Genomic DNA, 17441 nt, shown 5'->3' with positions numbered 1-17441 from the left:
TGCAAATATTAAAAAAAAAGTCAAGACATTTCTAGTCTCAGTCTCAAGTTTAAGTCAAGTCTCAAGTCTTGTGAATTTTAGTCAAACAAGTCTCAAGACATTAAATTTGTCTGAGTTGTTTCAGATATTTAGCCTCATCTTAGCATGATTTCAAAAGCTGAACTACAAAATATTTTATAGTTTATTTTCAGATAATTGTGTCCAATTAAAAATAGAGGAAAACAGGAAATAATACTGGAAATAGTGCTGTACAAAGATACCTCTTTTGTTATTGTTATTTCTAACCTTTAGTTGATTTGCAGTGTAATTCTTCAGAAACTCTTTGTGACACTAAAGGACATAAATAAACACGAAGAAGCATTAACCTGTTTTCAGTCACCATAATTAGATCCTCCCACGTGGGCCCCGCTGATGCGCTGAACATGCAGGATATTCAGTCGCCAAATCAATAAGCTGCCCGTCAGTCTGCATGGCTCCATATTCACATGGTTTGTTTTTAAAAACCAGTGTGAACACAAACTGGACCAAAACTAAATTCAACTATATCTCATTTTTCTGCCCTTTCTGCTCCAGACCGAACTGAGCTACTGGTGTGAAAGTGCACATTTGGGGACACTGCCAGTCAAAGTGCAAAGAAAACGTGCACCTGAAAGTTGTGAGCAGGAAAAAGCGGTAAAAGTCAAACCACAGCACCTGCAGCACTATAGATTCACTGCAGCCTGCTAAACCGCTAAACCGTCTTTCTAGCTGCACATTTTTGATCTCTCTTCAGCAGAGTCTTCCTGCAGCGAAATGGAGAGATGCAGACACTGTGGTTTAGATCATCTTTACTCCTGTATACCGTCTTCTTCGCCACAGCAGTTTCACACATTTCATTGCTACCATTTTCTTGGAAAAATCTGTTTGTCTTCACACTCTGCTGAGAGCACACACGCTACAAACAACAAAACTTTGACTGCTGCGGACAAATGCTGTTATCTTCAACCGAAAACTGCTGATCGATTCTATGAGAATTTAGTACAGTGAATTTTTGACTTTTGTTCTCACTACTTAAATTTCCAGTTAACTATTTTTAATGGACATAATAATGTGCAGAATATTCAAACATTATTTTCTAGTTTAACTTTTGGAATCATTTTATAACACTGTTACAACATATGTCATAACATTGATAAAAGACTTGGACTTGATGTCGTGAGACTTGACTTAGACTTGAGACTGATGACCCAAAGGGACTTGACTATTTTTTTTATTAAATATTTGCTTTTTTAAAAGAAATACTAAGCTAAATGCCAGGATTTTATGTACGCACCATTGTGTGAAAATTAGGGCTGTACGTGACTCAGAACAACAGCAGTGGAATTGGATTTAGCTATTCAGTACAAATATTTAACAATTTCTTTTGTTTTCCATTCAAAGTTTTAAAATCTGAAAGGGCTCTGCTGGACTATCAGTGTGAAAGCAGCGTTCACGTCATATAAAAAACAAGCTAATAGCACTAATCACAGGTCTTAAATGTAAAACATTTTTTGCAATCAACAGATATCGAACAAAAGTCAGAGACGGTTTGGTGTAAACTGGCTGTGAGCTGTAAATTCACTGCCTCGTCACCTTACAGTGCGCTCCTGCATGTCTGCAGCCACAAAGAGGAGTGAAAGTCAAGAGCACTCACTCGCAGCAAAAAGTACACCACACAGAAAAAAAATGACAGTTCAACTTGACGCAATCGCTACTAACTGAGGGTCTCTGACTGATGAAGTGAGCCTCTGACTCTCAAGGGGCAGCCCTCGTGAAAACTGGAATGGTAAAGCAGCATTTTAAAAAACCCTTCCTGGTGATGCTAAATATTTTAACTGAGCTTTCTCAGAAATACAGACAACCTACAGCACGTGAACCTCTTTTCTAAGATGCGACATTATAAGCGCTGCCACTGAATACGCTGCAAAGATCAGTAAGAGGTACCTGCAGTGGAAATGCTGATGTTAGATTCAGTATTGTGAATGAGTGTGGTGACAGATGTGGTTAGATTAGAGCAGCTGAAATATGACTGTGAAGCCTATCCGAATGTGGCCTGACACCAAACACGACAGCTTTTGTTGTTGCACACAAGTTAACCAAGTGTGTTAAGCAGTGTGTTATGAATGGCCTGTTAGATGCAGTGGGGCCATAAACACAGGTTTTCACTTTTTTAAAGAAAGCCAATACAGGTATGTTGCTTTATTTTTGTGTCTCTCTTGTCAAGAGCCGCATATCAATAGCCGCCAATATCACGCCGTTATGCCGCCTCGCTGTTACGTATATAACGTCCAATTTCGGAATGGGCGGACACAGTGGCCTTGCCTCTGAGCCAGAAATGGAGGTAATAACAGCGTGACGAGTGTGATATTTAACGACGTGTTGATGTACGTGACCCACCGCGGGACATTTAAAAAGAAGCTAACTCAGAAGAAAAAAAAAACAGCTGCCGTAAATGTCCAAATGTCTAAACATCACGCCTGTCATGCGTCTTTTGATCACGGTAAGCAGTGTATACACTGTACATACTGGAGTGAAATAATGCCGCCGGCATTTGGTTCTGTGTAAAAATGTAGAAGTGGTATTCAGTGGGGACTTAGCTGCAGCACTCTTACGTGATCACTGCTGTAAATGCAGCTAATGAGTAACTGCTAACTGATAGTCAGGAAATGACCTACACCCTTTCTACAGTACTCTTTTCATTTCTTTTCAAATCATCTTGCATCAGCCTCACTCACTTAACCTTTTTTAAGCTAGTCTATGCATGTCAGGGGCCAAGTGGTAGAAAATTACTGCCGAGCAAAATGCACATCGTAGCTGAAAATACTTTTGTAACTTTCATTGATTAAGTGGAAAACTCTGAGACTTCTGTTTAACTGAAACAGTCCACAGTCAACTATGTCCGTGTCTTTTTCCAGCTTTAGTCACCTACTTTTATCACAGTTAATCCACATGACTGGTCATACAGCACCTGATAATACTGGCTTGTACCGTTCAATTATGACAACACCCAACAATGACTAGCTGGTGAGTGGTCATTGTTAAAACACTGTGGTTTTCTCTGGAAGCCTGATCACGAATGTGTTTTTGTCTGTTGGAGCAGTTCCTGTGGCACTTTTTTTCTTCAGTGGTCATTTGAATACGTTGTCAAAATTTGCTCAATATCCTGTCTTGGATTTAAAAAGAAACTTTCCAAGTTTTTGGCTCCCTTCATATTGCAATTTGGTGCTTGTAGTAGAGGTAGGTATTGAATATCTGTAGCTTTTTGGTACTGAAAGCATTATTTTACCAAATAGCCTGAGCGGTATCACAGTATTAAGGTATACAATGGTATTTAGAAATGTTTATGTTTTCAATACCATCATACAGACATTGCTTTTTCTGTTAAACTCACTGTATGTAGTGCACAGCACGTACCATCAAAGCTCAGTTACAGGACTGTAAACAGCCAGCAGCGAACAGGCAGAGAGACCATGGGGAATAACGGCATGTTTTTTTACATCTAACGTTAATTAAGGATTTATTTTGACTTAACCAAAGTGGTGATTGTTGGAGCAGTAGAGTTGCTAACTAAATTACAAATAAGAGTAATCAAGACGGTTTGGGTGAGTTTAATTTTGTTACTGTTGAGTTTGAGTTGATTTTATGATTAGTTAATGAGGCAATTAAGCTTTGTCATCTTCTTCTGTGAGCAGGAAACAGTTGAATTCAAAAGATGTATAGTTGTATTTCTCTGTTTTATAGGAAAGCAGGCGTGAAAATATTACGTTTCCAAACATTTTGTGGGTTTCTTTTGTGTATTTATTAGTATGAAAAGTATCTGTATTAGTATGAAGCACACTTATACCATCAAAATGCCGTATACCGCAGTGAAATTTCAGGAAGGTAAACTGTTAAATAGGTACTGTTGCAATATATATATTTATATATATATAAATATTTTTGCATTCCACAGAAATAGAGTACATCAGATTTCAAAAGGGACTTATCCATTACTGTAAGTGTGAACATGGTGGCAAAGGTGATGATCACTTCCATCCTCAACAGTGTTGTTCTCTTTCACAGTTTTTACACCTACGCAAGTTACCAAAATTAACATGTTCTGTAATCTATATTTTGTTTAACACCTACAGCAAAACATATTTTTACAACAGAAAATGTCATATTTGCTGGAAAAAATGAGAATTAATGTTACTGGTGCTGTCTAATTTACAAGAGCCGGCCCATAAAAAAGAAATTAACAGGAATGCAACACCCACGCGCAAAGACTGACTCTGCCCCGCAGTTAATGCAGTAGTTATACAAGTATGAGACAAACAGGACATCACTTTCCCCTGAGGGATTTCAGTGTTCATTCATAGATTTACAGGCAAGGCTGAGCAGGAGCCCTCACTTGCGTAAGCAGCGTTCAGGAATGCTGGGACTCCTTCCAGTTCTAAAGCGTTACGCAGCGTTTTGTCAGAGGTTTCTGCAAAACTGACTCCTGAAATACCAGAACATTTGTCATCTATGTCTGCAGGAGAGGGGTGAGAGAGGGGAGGAGCGAAGCAGTGGGAAGAAGAGACAGATTTTAGAGATATTAGAGAAGGATACAGTTTGACTTAAAGGGGAAAGAAAACTGTTTTTGCTGATTGTTGCTGTATCCTGAAGCCTCGTGTGATCTGTCACTTTCGCTGTTCCAGTAAGTTGTTGGCTGTTTGTCACGAGGCTGCTGTCCTGTAGTAGCACTTTCACCCAGGCCTGTTGTACATGTTCATCTCTAACTGTGTGTGTGTGTGTGTGTGTGTGTGTGTGTGTTTCAGCCATGGGCCAGCGTTCGACACTGGGAAGCCTGCTGTTTTGCCTCGGGCTGTATGGGATCTGTACAGGATTTCAACAGGGTAAGCTGAGTCACACTTTTCTCAAAAAACAAAATACAAAAATACCGCTAGAGCTCTAAAAATATCTAGCAAAATACCTACATAATAAGTTATGCATATGTTGTAGGGTTGTTTTTTTGTTTTGTATTTTTAAGTATTTCATGTCAGATGTTTTTGCCAAGTCTGACTGTAACATCTGTCTCCAATCTGGAGAGAAGAACTTTATCGCCCTCTTATGGCCGCTGGTGTAACTGCTGTGACTTGTATTTTGTCAATACTCAGTTTATATTATTGATGTGAATGTTGCTGGTGGCTCTAAAACTGGACATACAGGATACAAACTGAATTCTGTATTTTGTTTCTGTATCATTTGTATCATTATTTGTCCCCTCTTTGAATTCAGATGTTTTTGCAGGGCAGGAGGAACTCTTCGTGAGATCTGGTTTTACTCAGCAGCAGTTTGTAAAGTTAAAGTCGAGGGTAGGCTTGGGCGGTATCATAGTATTATGGTATAAAAGGGCCTTAAGAAATGCCGAAGTAAGGCTGGACGATATGGCATTAAAATAATACTGCAATATTTTAGGGCTACATTGTCATACACAATATATATCTCGATTTTAAAATGTCCTCTCAACTTACTAATGTTAATTACTAAAACACAAAATTATTGAATGAACTGCAGTTATTGAACAAGACAATTTCCTCTCCCAAAATCCCAACTTTGACATCAACATGGTTGCTCAGAGCTCTATCAGAGCTGACTGGCTAAATAAATGACAAATACATTCTCCACTGATGTGTTTCAGAGAACTGCACCAACTATAATCTCCAGTTTGAGAGGGTTTTCTCTGTTCCCGGGGACGTGGCTATGCTGAATAGCACCTTAGTGTCGCCGTATGTCTTCAACTTCACATCTATCCCTTACAACATCAGCTGGTACGACTCAAAGACGGGCCGAGAAATAAGGGAGCAGACCGGTCGAGTCCTGGTGCGCGGGACGACTCTGTGGTTTCTTAACATAACGCTGGAAGACGATGGCGAATATGTGAGCATAGTGAGGTAAGGTAACATCAGTAAAAAATATATATATCAATAGAGGGCTTGTAATAACTGCGCGTGTTTGTGCCTGTCTACTCTTCAGGAATTACTGTCTACTACTGAAAAAGCAGCACATGCTCTTTAAAAGAGTACACATCAACGTCTTACGTTCACTAAAAGAAAAAAAAACTCACATACAGGCTGATTTCTACTGACTTTGTGCTGTTTTATTCAACAAGTTATTAACGATGCAGATACTGTAAACGGCCATTCTGTCTGTCCTAAATACATCTTCAGTGGATAAAAAAGTTTGACTTTGTTGATTTCTTGTTAAACTAATAAGCTCTTGGTAAAGCTGCTTTTTGCTTATTTTGAGCAAAAAAAAAAAATCACAGTTTTAATCTAATTTCCACTTTAATTTTCAACAGAACCCCCTATTGGTGCTACAGGCAGGCCACCAAGCTGGTAGTGGAGCTGCCCGTTGCTGGAGAGTGTGGACGGCCCAGAAAAGCTCGTCAAATACTCACGATGGGAGTAAATGACATCCTGAGCTGCCCTCTGAGGGACTACATCGGTAAACTGGACAGCTACAACATCACGTCCTCCATCAAGTGGTACAAAGTGAGTTACGGGAAAGCACTGACATCATGAACTTAATGATTTTACTCCACATCATGTGCAGTAGTCCAGTCGGGCTGGATCTATACAGACATAACAATCTGGGTATAACTGTCAGTTTGCGCGTCATCTTCACTGGATCAGGAGGCAATTTTGAAGGGTAAATTAAAGAATACTTCACCTGCAAAATTTAGTTTGTTTAACATTTTCTCACCACCTGTTACCTTAAATTCATGAAGAAAACTTCTCTGCATGCCTCCATCATGAACAGATAAGCCATAAAGGAAATCTCCATGAATTGAAGTCATTGGGGACCACATTTAATAACAGTAAAACTACATAACATCTGTTCACAAACTCTCATGCGTTATAATCCAAGTCTCACTTTTCCAGTCCCAAACACATGCACTTTCCCTAAAAAGTTCTAAAACAAAATACTTGCACATGCACGTTTCTATTCCAGCCGTGCATGAGACTCTTCATATTGAGAGGGGCACACTTGTCTGATACTATCCACAGCCTGAGCGACACCAACACACACCGACACACACACACTGTCTGATACGAGACTCGAGGTGACGGAGGTCATGGCAGTGAGCGGAGACGCGCTGCAGCGAAGAACTATCTGATCAAACTGAAGCATCTGAGAGTGATTTCACTGAAAACAAGAGATAAATGTTCATGATACGAAGCAGCTGCTCTGTGCAGAACATAAAGACTGAGCTAACAAAGATGAAAACAGACAACACAGGCAGGAAAATGTTTATGTGTTGCTAGGCAACGGCTGTCACTTCCAGCAGTCGTGGAACTATTTGTGTCGGCGGAGCCAAAACAAAATCATTAAATCATAATCTGTTGTCAAATCTGTTAATATTAACCAATAAAAGACGCTTGTAGAACTGTTGTATAAAAGCAATCACACTCGAGGTCGTGTTTTGTGCTGTGCATCATCACGGCCGTGATTATCCCAATTACCTGACTCTATTGTGCTGTTTTGTCATCTAGGATTGTGAGCCCATAGTGGACGGAGTAGGCACGTATACCTACATGGATCCAACCACACTGAAGATCATCGGAGTGGACCCTAAACACAACTCCTCCTACACCTGTACCCTGAGCTTCACTCTCGGCGGCATAATGAGATCTGTGTCCGAGACCATTTCTGCATGGGTGTCAGGTCAGAACACAGATCACGACTTTACTGTGCGAGAAAGAAACTTCACTTTTCTAAATCACCAACACAACGAGCAATCAATAGTGAGCAACACAAAGTCACGACAAAGGTTACTGATAAGAGGCTGAACTGATAACGAAAAACAGCGTCAACAACAACTCTTTGGTATTATTCCATGTACAGTTTATTTCCGTCAATAGATAATCTCAGCCTCAGGTTTGCACACACACCATCACAGTGTGTTAGTGTGAGAAAGTGGGTTTGTCTTCTCTGTACTAACTGAACACTGGTACACTTCTCTCTTTATAAGGCCATTTTACATAAACTGCCTCCTTTTTTATGTTCTCTCCTAAAACTGTCAGTAGTTGCACCGTCTTTAGTAAAAGTGCTTATTAATGTTTTGCTTCCTCATCTAAATGCACATGTCTGGCTACCAAACGCTGCTAATTTTAGTTGTTTGTTTTACATTGGCAGATTGTTTTAAGACCTTTGTTTGTTTTTGGTTGTAAAAATCTTTATGCCGTTTGTTTTTAACTTTTTGTTGTTGTGTTCTTAGTCTGTTTATTCTTCTTATTCTTATGTGAAATTCACTATGCATCTCTTTTGGCCAAGACTCTGCTAAAAGACAGATTTTGAAACTCAGTGGGTCTTTTCATGGTTAAAAAAAAAGGTTAAATACATAAAATTACCCCCCTTTGTAACTGTTATTCTTCTCTGTCTTTTCAGATAGGTACACTTTGATTCCAGAAGTGCACGAACCAGCCAATGAAACAATCAAGGTAGCAATAGGTGAGTCCCCGTCTGCAGTATTTTCGGTGAAGCACGGCGTTTTAAAGCTTAAACGTGTATCGATGAAATGGAAAACACAACTTTCTTATTCACTTTAGTGACACGACTTACGGGATGAGGAAATGTAAATGCACATTTTGGGTAGATTTCTTACTGGAGTCTAATTGGAGAGCAAAATGTTTGTGGCTGTGATGCGTTTACAGTAGGGATGCACTGATTTCTTAGCCAAACATCAGTCTCGGCTGATATTTGCCTTGTTGACTGCTGTCGGCCTATTGGCGAAAAGGACATTTACCGATGGCAGTGGCCGATGTTTTTCTGTTGTGTCACATCAATGTTAAAAAGGCTAAAAAACAGGACTTGAGACTGACATCGTCCTGTTGTCCCAGGGACAATAAAAAAAGATTTGGGGACTCGTTGTGCAACTGATAGGCTGGCATACAGGGTGTGGCTTTTGAAACTGTTGCTTGTATTGGCCTGAATTGAGGACATTCTTGTAGGATCCTGGTTTCAATTCTCATCTTCATTTGGGATCACATCCTCTTCCCCTTCAAAAAAAGCATGTTTCTGCTTTGCTTAGCACTTTTCTGTCTGTCCAGGAACATGAAAATGTAACTGTACACTCCCACAGCTGACATGGGAGCTGTTTCCTAAAAGCAGTTTATGAATAAGGTAATCTTCCTTCCATTTTGCGTAGGAAAGTCCTAATTTGGCAATTATGACATTTGCTGATGGCAGCTGCTGATGTTCGATATCCCTGTGACAGCAGAAACTGTGTTTGGGACAAACAAAGATGTTCCCCAGGAAGCCTTTGGGACGGAAGACGCACTAAACTCACTATCAATGTGTCATGGGACGCACCCTATTTTTTTCCTGATAATGTTGTATTGTAAACAAAAAAATCTGCGTCAAAATCAGCAGCAAAAGAGCGAGTTACCGTCAGCAGCTAGCAGCTGGTGGCCTGAACTAACAACTCACAGAGGCTGCATTGAGTTAAATGATGATGATAAAAATAAATTCTGGGAGAGTTTAAATTATGACCTTATCATGATGTGTTCAAATTTAATCTTATAAATTTTGTTTTCGGGCGCGAAACTTGAATTAAGTTTTTGAGCGGGTAAAATTGTGAAAAATTGTAATCTATTTAGAAAATATTGATTCTTTAAATTTAGGTTCATACAGATTAAAAGATATAGTTTGTTGAATATAATTTTTGTTATTGTTTGTGCATTCGTTTAGGATCCAATTTCAGCAAGCCATGCCGGGTGTTTGTGCCGTGTGTCGGGGATCCCTTTGTCGACATCGCTTGGGTGATCAGAAACAAGTTCATCCTCGATACCGACCCCTCTCACCGTATCTACACGACAAAAGAGCGGTCAGCACTCCTTCCTTTTCTTTTGTTTTGATTTATCTGCTGCCTTTGGAGTACAGCAGCTGATAACTCTGAAAATTTACATGCCTATGTTCGAAATATCAAAGACATAAATCACGTTTTTTTTATGTATTCGTTTCTGCAATACAACTTCATGTAGAGAATTTCAAAGGAAAGCATGCATGATTTTTAAACATTTATTTTAAGTAACTTTTCCATATCACAAGTAGTAATATGAAGGTCTAGCCAAGTGCAGTATTATAACATCTTACTGTCTGTCCTCACCAGTTTGTGGCACCAGGATGAACCTAAAAAAGGTTTATGGTTGGAGCAGGTCCTCGTGATTTCTGAGCTGAGGGAGGAGGATCTCCACACAAACTACACATGTCGAGCGTACAGCGCCAGGGGCTTGCCAGTGGGCTACTTTACTCTCCTACCAGAGGGTAAAAACACAGAGTAAAGACAGGGACACATACTGCATCTTTTACTGCCTGGAAAAAAGCAACATCAGGCGCTGGGTGCTACTCTTGTTCCTACTTACAAGTGTGCGGATGAAGGTTGTGCCTGTCATTGCTAACTGACCATCAGCACTGTATCAGGCTACTCATTAGAAAAGACCAGTGCAGAGCCCTGCTTTTTCCAGGTGTTATGTCATTTCTTTAATCATATTTGGCACATGGAGAAAATACATGCTATTTCCTGTTCCTGCAGTGTCACAATCAACGTTGCTGCAATTCACTGACATATCCCAGCTGTGATAATCAAAACCAAAATCTACTTTGCATGTGGTATATTGAAAATAATGCATTTTTTCTGTTTTTTTTTCTGTTTTGTTTTGTTTTTCATCGAAAAACAAAGATATAATGCCAAAACCTAGCATTTAAAGGCTTAAAATTCTGAAAATTAATGAATGAATCTATGATTGGACCAATGTTGGTTAAAAAATGAAAGATAAGTAAAAAATAACAATGATGTACAAGTTTTATTTTGAAAAACGCATTTTTGGGGCAGAATGATACAGGCGTGTGTAATATTAAAGCGGACCTAAAGGGTTAATCTTCACCTAATTTTATTGCTGTATACTTTATAAATTTCAGCGCTTTCAATAAACCATTGAACGTCCCTCTGATGTTAAAAAATAATTATGACTGAGATTTCACCGTGATGGTGGTTTTTAGAAATATCAGCGATGATCAAAATTGTCAGTTTGAGTAATGATAATCTTTCCTAGTAGAAAGACGACCAGCAGAGGGTGCAGGCTGACACGTTTCCTCCTCAATCAATAAAGACATTATCTGCACTGCAGAGGTGAACTTGGTGAAAACAACGTGGCCACAATAAAATTTGCAGGTGGTTTGAAGCTGGTTATTTAATTATTGCAAATGAAATCACTACAAAATAGGTGTTTTCAATTTTCTAATTTTAATTCAATTTTTAAAAAAATGTTTAAAAGCGCCATAATGGAACATTATTTTCAAGCCATCCATGTGTCAGGTAAGTCAAATAACCTGAATAACTTTTTTTTTTTTTTTTACACTTTGCACTAGCATTATCGCAATACTGGAATTTCAGCAATAACTTGAAAAATATCAGTATGCCATACCATTTTCAATACCACTGGGAAAAGTTGACATTGAGGGCATAACCTTTAAAATTGTTATTAAAAGATAAATATAAAGAGGCTTTAAAATGACTTTTCTTTTCTTTCCGTGGTTATTAGCAGAGAACAGCTTAATGACTGTAGTAAACATTAACAAATTTATATTAAATCATTATTATTATTAATTTAAACAATATCATTCTGGTGATAGCGCACATGCTCTAAAGCTTATGACATTGTCACACTTTTAAAATACAATAAAGAAAAGAAAAAACATGCCACAAAAGCTTAAATGCAACTTGGAGAAAAGTCGGAAAATGAGCCTTGAAACTGGCATTTTCTTTTTATTCCATCTTATAACTTCGCGTCTAAGGTGGAGACACAAGCTAAAGTTGAACGTCTGGTGTTTGTGATGTTCATCTCTGCAGATCCCAACTACTTGCTCCCCATTGGATCAGTGCTTGGTACTGCGACAGTTCTCTTCATCACCAGCGTCATCATCTGCTACCTTTTTAAGGTGGAAATCGTGCTGTGCATCAGGGAAGCATTTCCATACCTCTATACAAACAAAGGTAATACTTTAGAGCTAATTCTTTATATGTTTCATGAGTATTATTATACACCTGACAGGGCTGAGCGTTAAATTGATTTTATCATTTAATTCAAATTTGTGGCTCAATTTGTGTGATTTTTCTCCCCCACTGCTCCCTTTGGGCTTCTGTAGTCACAGTGAGCTGCGCCCTCCTTCTGCGCTCCCCTCTCAGAAATACACACACACACACACACACACACACACACACACACACACACACACACACACACACACACACACACACACACACGGCAACATTAGAGCAAGCGTAAATGGCAGTGAAGACTACATTCCCAAAAAGACACAGTCTCGTCAGTCACTTGGAACTGATTTTTGCGGAGTCAGATCTCGAACAGACCCCCGTCCGCTGCAAAGTTTGTTTAAAGGATTTTGCAACTAAATGCAGAATCCCAACCAATTTATTTCAGCATCTCAAGCAGAGACATGCAGCAGAGGGGGAGAAATGTGTCTCACTCCGAGATGCACAAGACGGCGTCAGCCCACAAACACCCGGTAAAAAGCAGCCCACATTAGTGGAGGCTTTTTCCCATTGTGTCCCATATGAAAGGAAAGCAACGTGCTGAAAAGCTGTTACTGATGCAGTCACGCTGCATATCACTGAGGATGTGATTGAAATCAATTCATGTAAATATGTTTCGTGAAACACTCCCCTGAATTTACGTAGTGCACTTTTAAGACAAGTTTGCTGCTTTAAACCCTAAAAGGAAAATTTAGTTTACTTTAACAGAAGGGAATTTAATTTGCCTTTAATTTTTATCGCTAAAATAAAATCTAGTTTTTTGGCCTTTTCTTTTTTTGGCCTATTTTTAGGCCTTATCGCCCAGCCCTAATACCTACTGATAAAGCCACCTCTCAGAAAATACACCACACTCACAGCGCTCCAAGATGGAAAAAAACCCACAGTGATGCTTTGAAATGGCAACACACACTAACAGTACCCACACATTCATCACAACTCTGAGAATTTTAAGTTCTACCCGATAGCTGACCTGACTGTCAACAGTGAGAGCAAACACAGGAAACAAATTAACCACAGAGCTGCCTGCAGCGTTTCTCATGAAATGTCATCTGCTTCTTGCTTATGTAACAGACGAACCTTTTTACCACCCAGGACTGTACGTTAACAAGTCCTCAAAAAACAAAAAAAGTCTGTTTTGGCATGACATGGGAAAGTCCTTACTGATGAATCTGAGTACATCCGTAGCACCTTTCTTGTAAAAATAAAACAATGTGTGCAGACGAAACCACCACTGAAAATGCCTGTAACGACCTGTTTTTTTTTTTTTTTCCTGTCAGATTTGGATGGGAAGTTGTATGACGCATATGTGGCATACCCACAGTCCTGTGCCGTCGGATTCAGTGAAGACGTGGAGACGTTTGCCCTTCAGACTCTACCTGAGGTGCTGGAAAAGGCCTGCGGTTACAAACTCTTCATAGCAGGCCGTGACTGCCTGCCGGGGGAAGGTAAGTTACCCACATGGTGGAGACAGCACTGTACTCGCCTCAGATACGAGGGTGACAGGTGTCCACGGTGGAAACACGGACCATCTGTTCTTTTTACGACAACTCTAATAACAGCGCTTTTTTAAAATTAATTTATAAGTATCACACAAATCTGGTAAACAATTGCAGCCCCTTGCTTGTATTTCCATCGTAAACCTGGCCTTTATCAATGGATCGCAATGGCTTTTCACCCCTAAAAACAAGCAGTCTATGTATGAGCAATTATTACAGGTCGCCTTAACAAAATGCTGTTGTTGTGTGAACGAAAGACTAAACTGCAACAAAAGTTTAACGTTTCATGCAAGAACAGATGTCATGTAATCAGCCCCTTAATCTGCAGCTGTGCAGAAATGTTGGGTTTAAAAAGAATGAGCAGACATACCAAAAAAAGCTGTGCAGCATTAAAATGTTCATTAAGCACAAAAAATTCCACATTATGAATGAAGCTTTAAACTCCAAACACGTTCAGCCCTTTCAGATTTAGAGGAAACGTCTGAATAATTTATCATAAACCACCGAGATTAAAGTCTGTTTGTGTAACAGGGTTTTTTGTAAAATAGTTATTACTCATTACCCTGAGTCAAAAGACTCATGAATTCATGACTACATTCATGACTACATTCATGACTACATTCATGACTACATTCATGACTACATACATGACTACCTTTATGACTACATACATGACTACATACATACTCCACTGGGGATCATCACCTATCAGACTCATGCTTCTCTAATGCAAAACCACTGCATGTCCTCATATCCTCTGTTTCCTCCCTGCAGCCATAGTGGACTCTGTGGAAGAGAACATTCAAGCCAGTCGCCGCCTCCTCCTGCTCTACAACGCCTCGACCTTCACCAGCAAAAGACACACAAGCAGCACCAGTAGCAATAATAACAACACCATCACTAAGAGCAGTGACAGCAGCGAAAACAGTAAAAGCCAGAAAAACGAGAGTTTTGACGACAGTGTAGAAGTCTATCCAGACACAAGGCAGCAGCTGGAGTTGTTGGCGGGGATGCACAAAGTGCTGCTGGAGAAATCTCTCAACGTGAGAAAACACATCTGCTAATGTGCGCTCTACATAGGCTACATAAAGTCCAGTCACGTGTGATTTACATCTTTAATTTACCCAAGGCTGACAGTACTGAAGCTCCACTATTCAATATTTACATTATGGTTTCATCTCACTGATCTTATCAATCTCATTTCCTGCAGCATCGGGCTGCCGTTATGAGTAAACACACTTTAATAAAACCACTGAACATTACCTGGCCTGAAACAGACAAAATATTTGGTTTCTGCTGATTCAAAGTCAAGTCTGACTGATATTTAACTAAATGTTGATTATATTGACCCAATATCAAACAGAAGGGTTAACTCATTACTTTTGTAATAGCATCAAATAACTAATTAAAACCAAACTTAGCCACTGCAGACACACGAATACAGACCCGCCCCAGTCTCTCTCTTAAACTCAGACCTAAATCCCATCAAACGGTAAAACTAAGCACGTTACTGCACCGTCTATTTCTCCCTTAAAATGGTTTCAGAAACATCTTTAATGCGCTGTTAAAAGCGAGAGTTTGTGAACAGGAAGTTGGCACCATACTGCTTCCTGCACGCCCAGAACGAAGTCTGAAAAAACAGTCAAACTGAGCAGTAATTGTTTCTGTAAAATCTTAGCTGTTTGTTCTTTCGTCTTCATTGTTTTTGTCTGTTGATTTCAAGTTGAGGGGGTCCGTTTGTATAAGCCTCGGGCTTCTTGACCTCTCCTGGTTTATTTATCTGGTTTTTATGCAGTTTTTAATCGTGTGCACCTAAACTAAACTAAAATAAACCGAGATTCTGTTAATGGGTTGCATGTTTCAGTGTTTTCAGAAAGATTTTTTAGCTTGCCGTTAAACTACAATACGAGATTCTTGATGGCCAGCTGACCGCCATCGTTTCACAAGTGCGAGCAGGCATTATGTCACCCAACCAGCGTTTACTGGTCTGATGTGGCACGCTGCATTCTGGTATTTGTAGGTTTTCCACCACTTTATAAAAAGCGTCCTTTTTCTCTGTTTTTTCTGGTCATGTAGCACCAATTTCAAAAGTACTAGCATGATCCTACTGCAGAGACATCCTAGGTTTGTTCAGAGGGCATCTGTAAGTCAGTGAAATACTTTAAACTTAGTATAAGTTTCTTGCTCACGTTTAAAAAGGCATCTTGATTCTAATTCGAGCTGTTTTACAGGTGATTCTGGTTGAGATGGAAGAGATCAGCCCCGCTCAGCTGGCTCTCTTCCCAGAGTCAGTGCGTCACCTGAGGAAGAAGCTGGGCGCCGCGTGTTGGTGGAAGAGCCTGAGGACGGAGCGAAGGTGGAGGACATGCACGAGGAGGAGCGTGGACGAGGAGAAAGGTGGACAGGACACGCAGCTGTCACCATCTCTCTCCCCCTCCTCCAAGTTTTGGAAGGAGATTAGATATCGTATGCCGGTGAAGGGCAAGAGGGCGATGTACCCCGAGAAGATTTCCCTGCTGAATTCATGAGCTTATGAACCGTAGAGCCGCTGGTTTCCAATACAGATGTGTGTGGTGGTGAATCCTCACACACACATAAATACTGTAATCTATCAGAAGTTGTGAGGAACGCATGCAGGGTTACAACACAGCTGCGTGAAAAGTGACCCTCAGCACACAACTGATGGCAAAAGCTCCATAAATGCACCATGCATGTACAGTATATAAGTGATGCCAAAAGCTTGAAAATGCTTTGTTCAAAGACTCGACGTCAGCAGATCATGACAGTGATTGGACTATTCGAGTTTGCCTGCATCAGAATATGAACTGTTGACATTTCCAGGCAGGTGGAGACTTAAGAGTAGAAAGAATAATGTTGTCAAAGATGGACTGATCGAATAAAATGTGTAAATTATACATATGTAAGATGGAAGGTGTAAATACAAAAAAAAAGGCCTACCATGTCATGAGAAATCACGGCGCAAAGTGTGAGCTTTGCATTTCATAAACTGCCATTTATTTACCATTATTGAACGACAGATAAGGCACGATAAAGAGAAGTCACCATACGTTTCTGCAAACCACAAATGTTACACTTGCACGTTTCATACGTATCATAATGTTTCTAAAGCAGCGTAGTATATGAGCTGACTTTGTCATCTGGAGGTGGACGCCTGCCAAGCTACAGATCACTGTTCAATACAAGAAAAACTAAACCAGTTGTGATTTACCTAGTCACAGTGTTTCCAGCAGCTTTTTAGGCACCAAACGTGAGTGTTGCTGTGTTTTCTGCCAGGATATTGGCCAAAAAACTGCATTTTAACTGAGAAATTGTTTTTTTTTCGGCAGGGATTGTGCCCCCAAAAGCAGTTGTTTTTTTATTGAGACACCACTGCTCTTCCAGCTGTGATTGGTACTAACCATAACTAAGTGGTTGTTATGTCTAAACCACCCGTTAACCACAGTGTTGTACAAACAGAAAGTTTACATGTACCTCCTACATAATAAAGTGCAAATGTAACATACAATGCCAAAATTTGTCCTGGCCATTAAGTTTAGGAAATTGTTTATGAAAAATGTATTTATTTTTATTAAATGTTATTTTTACGGCACATTTCATACAACAAAGCACCACAAAGTGTTAAAATGTTGTTAGCAGTCTACAAAAATGTGCACTGAATGTGAACTGCCATCAGGGCTTCACTGTTCTGTCAATAAATAGAAATTTTGCAAAGTACTTTACTTTTCTTATTTTTCACAATGAACTAATAAATCATACTTTGGAAAGCATTTCATTTCATTGTGTTTCAAATAGTTAAAAGTCTATTGCATTGAGACGATATACAGCAG

At 39.6% G+C, this 17441-nt stretch overlaps 1 protein-coding gene across 3 annotated transcripts in view; it reads left to right on the top strand.

The window, feature by feature from the left end:
- Nucleotides 1-17381, top strand: part of LOC121949001 (interleukin-1 receptor type 1) — a 29683-nt gene extending 12302 nt beyond the window's left edge. For 2 of the 3 annotated variants that reach the window (XM_042494586.2, XM_042494584.2), the window contains exons 2-12: nucleotides 4818-4895; nucleotides 5681-5933; nucleotides 6341-6533; nucleotides 7536-7707; nucleotides 8431-8493; nucleotides 9733-9868; nucleotides 10154-10308; nucleotides 11894-12037; nucleotides 13375-13542; nucleotides 14368-14636; nucleotides 15825-17381. In XM_042494586.2, coding sequence (XP_042350520.2) covers nucleotides 4820-4895; nucleotides 5681-5933; nucleotides 6341-6533; nucleotides 7536-7707; nucleotides 8431-8493; nucleotides 9733-9868; nucleotides 10154-10308; nucleotides 11894-12037; nucleotides 13375-13542; nucleotides 14368-14636; nucleotides 15825-16121 — 1926 coding nt within the window. In that variant the 5' untranslated portion in view covers nucleotides 4818-4819 and the 3' untranslated portion in view covers nucleotides 16122-17381. Of the gene's footprint in view, nucleotides 1-4342; nucleotides 4697-4817; nucleotides 4896-5680; nucleotides 5934-6340; nucleotides 6534-7535; nucleotides 7708-8430; nucleotides 8494-9732; nucleotides 9869-10153; nucleotides 10309-11893; nucleotides 12038-13374; nucleotides 13543-14367; nucleotides 14637-15824 lie in introns of those variants that run through there. The other variant, XM_042494585.2, reaches the window with a different exon arrangement.
- The last annotated feature ends 60 nt before the right edge of the window (nucleotides 17382-17441 follow it).

The sequence above is a fragment of the Plectropomus leopardus genome, chromosome 10 (assembly GCF_026936395.1).
Source record: "Plectropomus leopardus strain MGB_pleo_1.0 chromosome 10, ASM2693639v1, whole genome shotgun sequence".
In the NCBI taxonomy this organism is placed as follows: domain Eukaryota; kingdom Metazoa; phylum Chordata; class Actinopteri; order Perciformes; family Serranidae; genus Plectropomus; species Plectropomus leopardus.
This window is presented reverse-complemented; position numbering and strand designations above follow the sequence as displayed.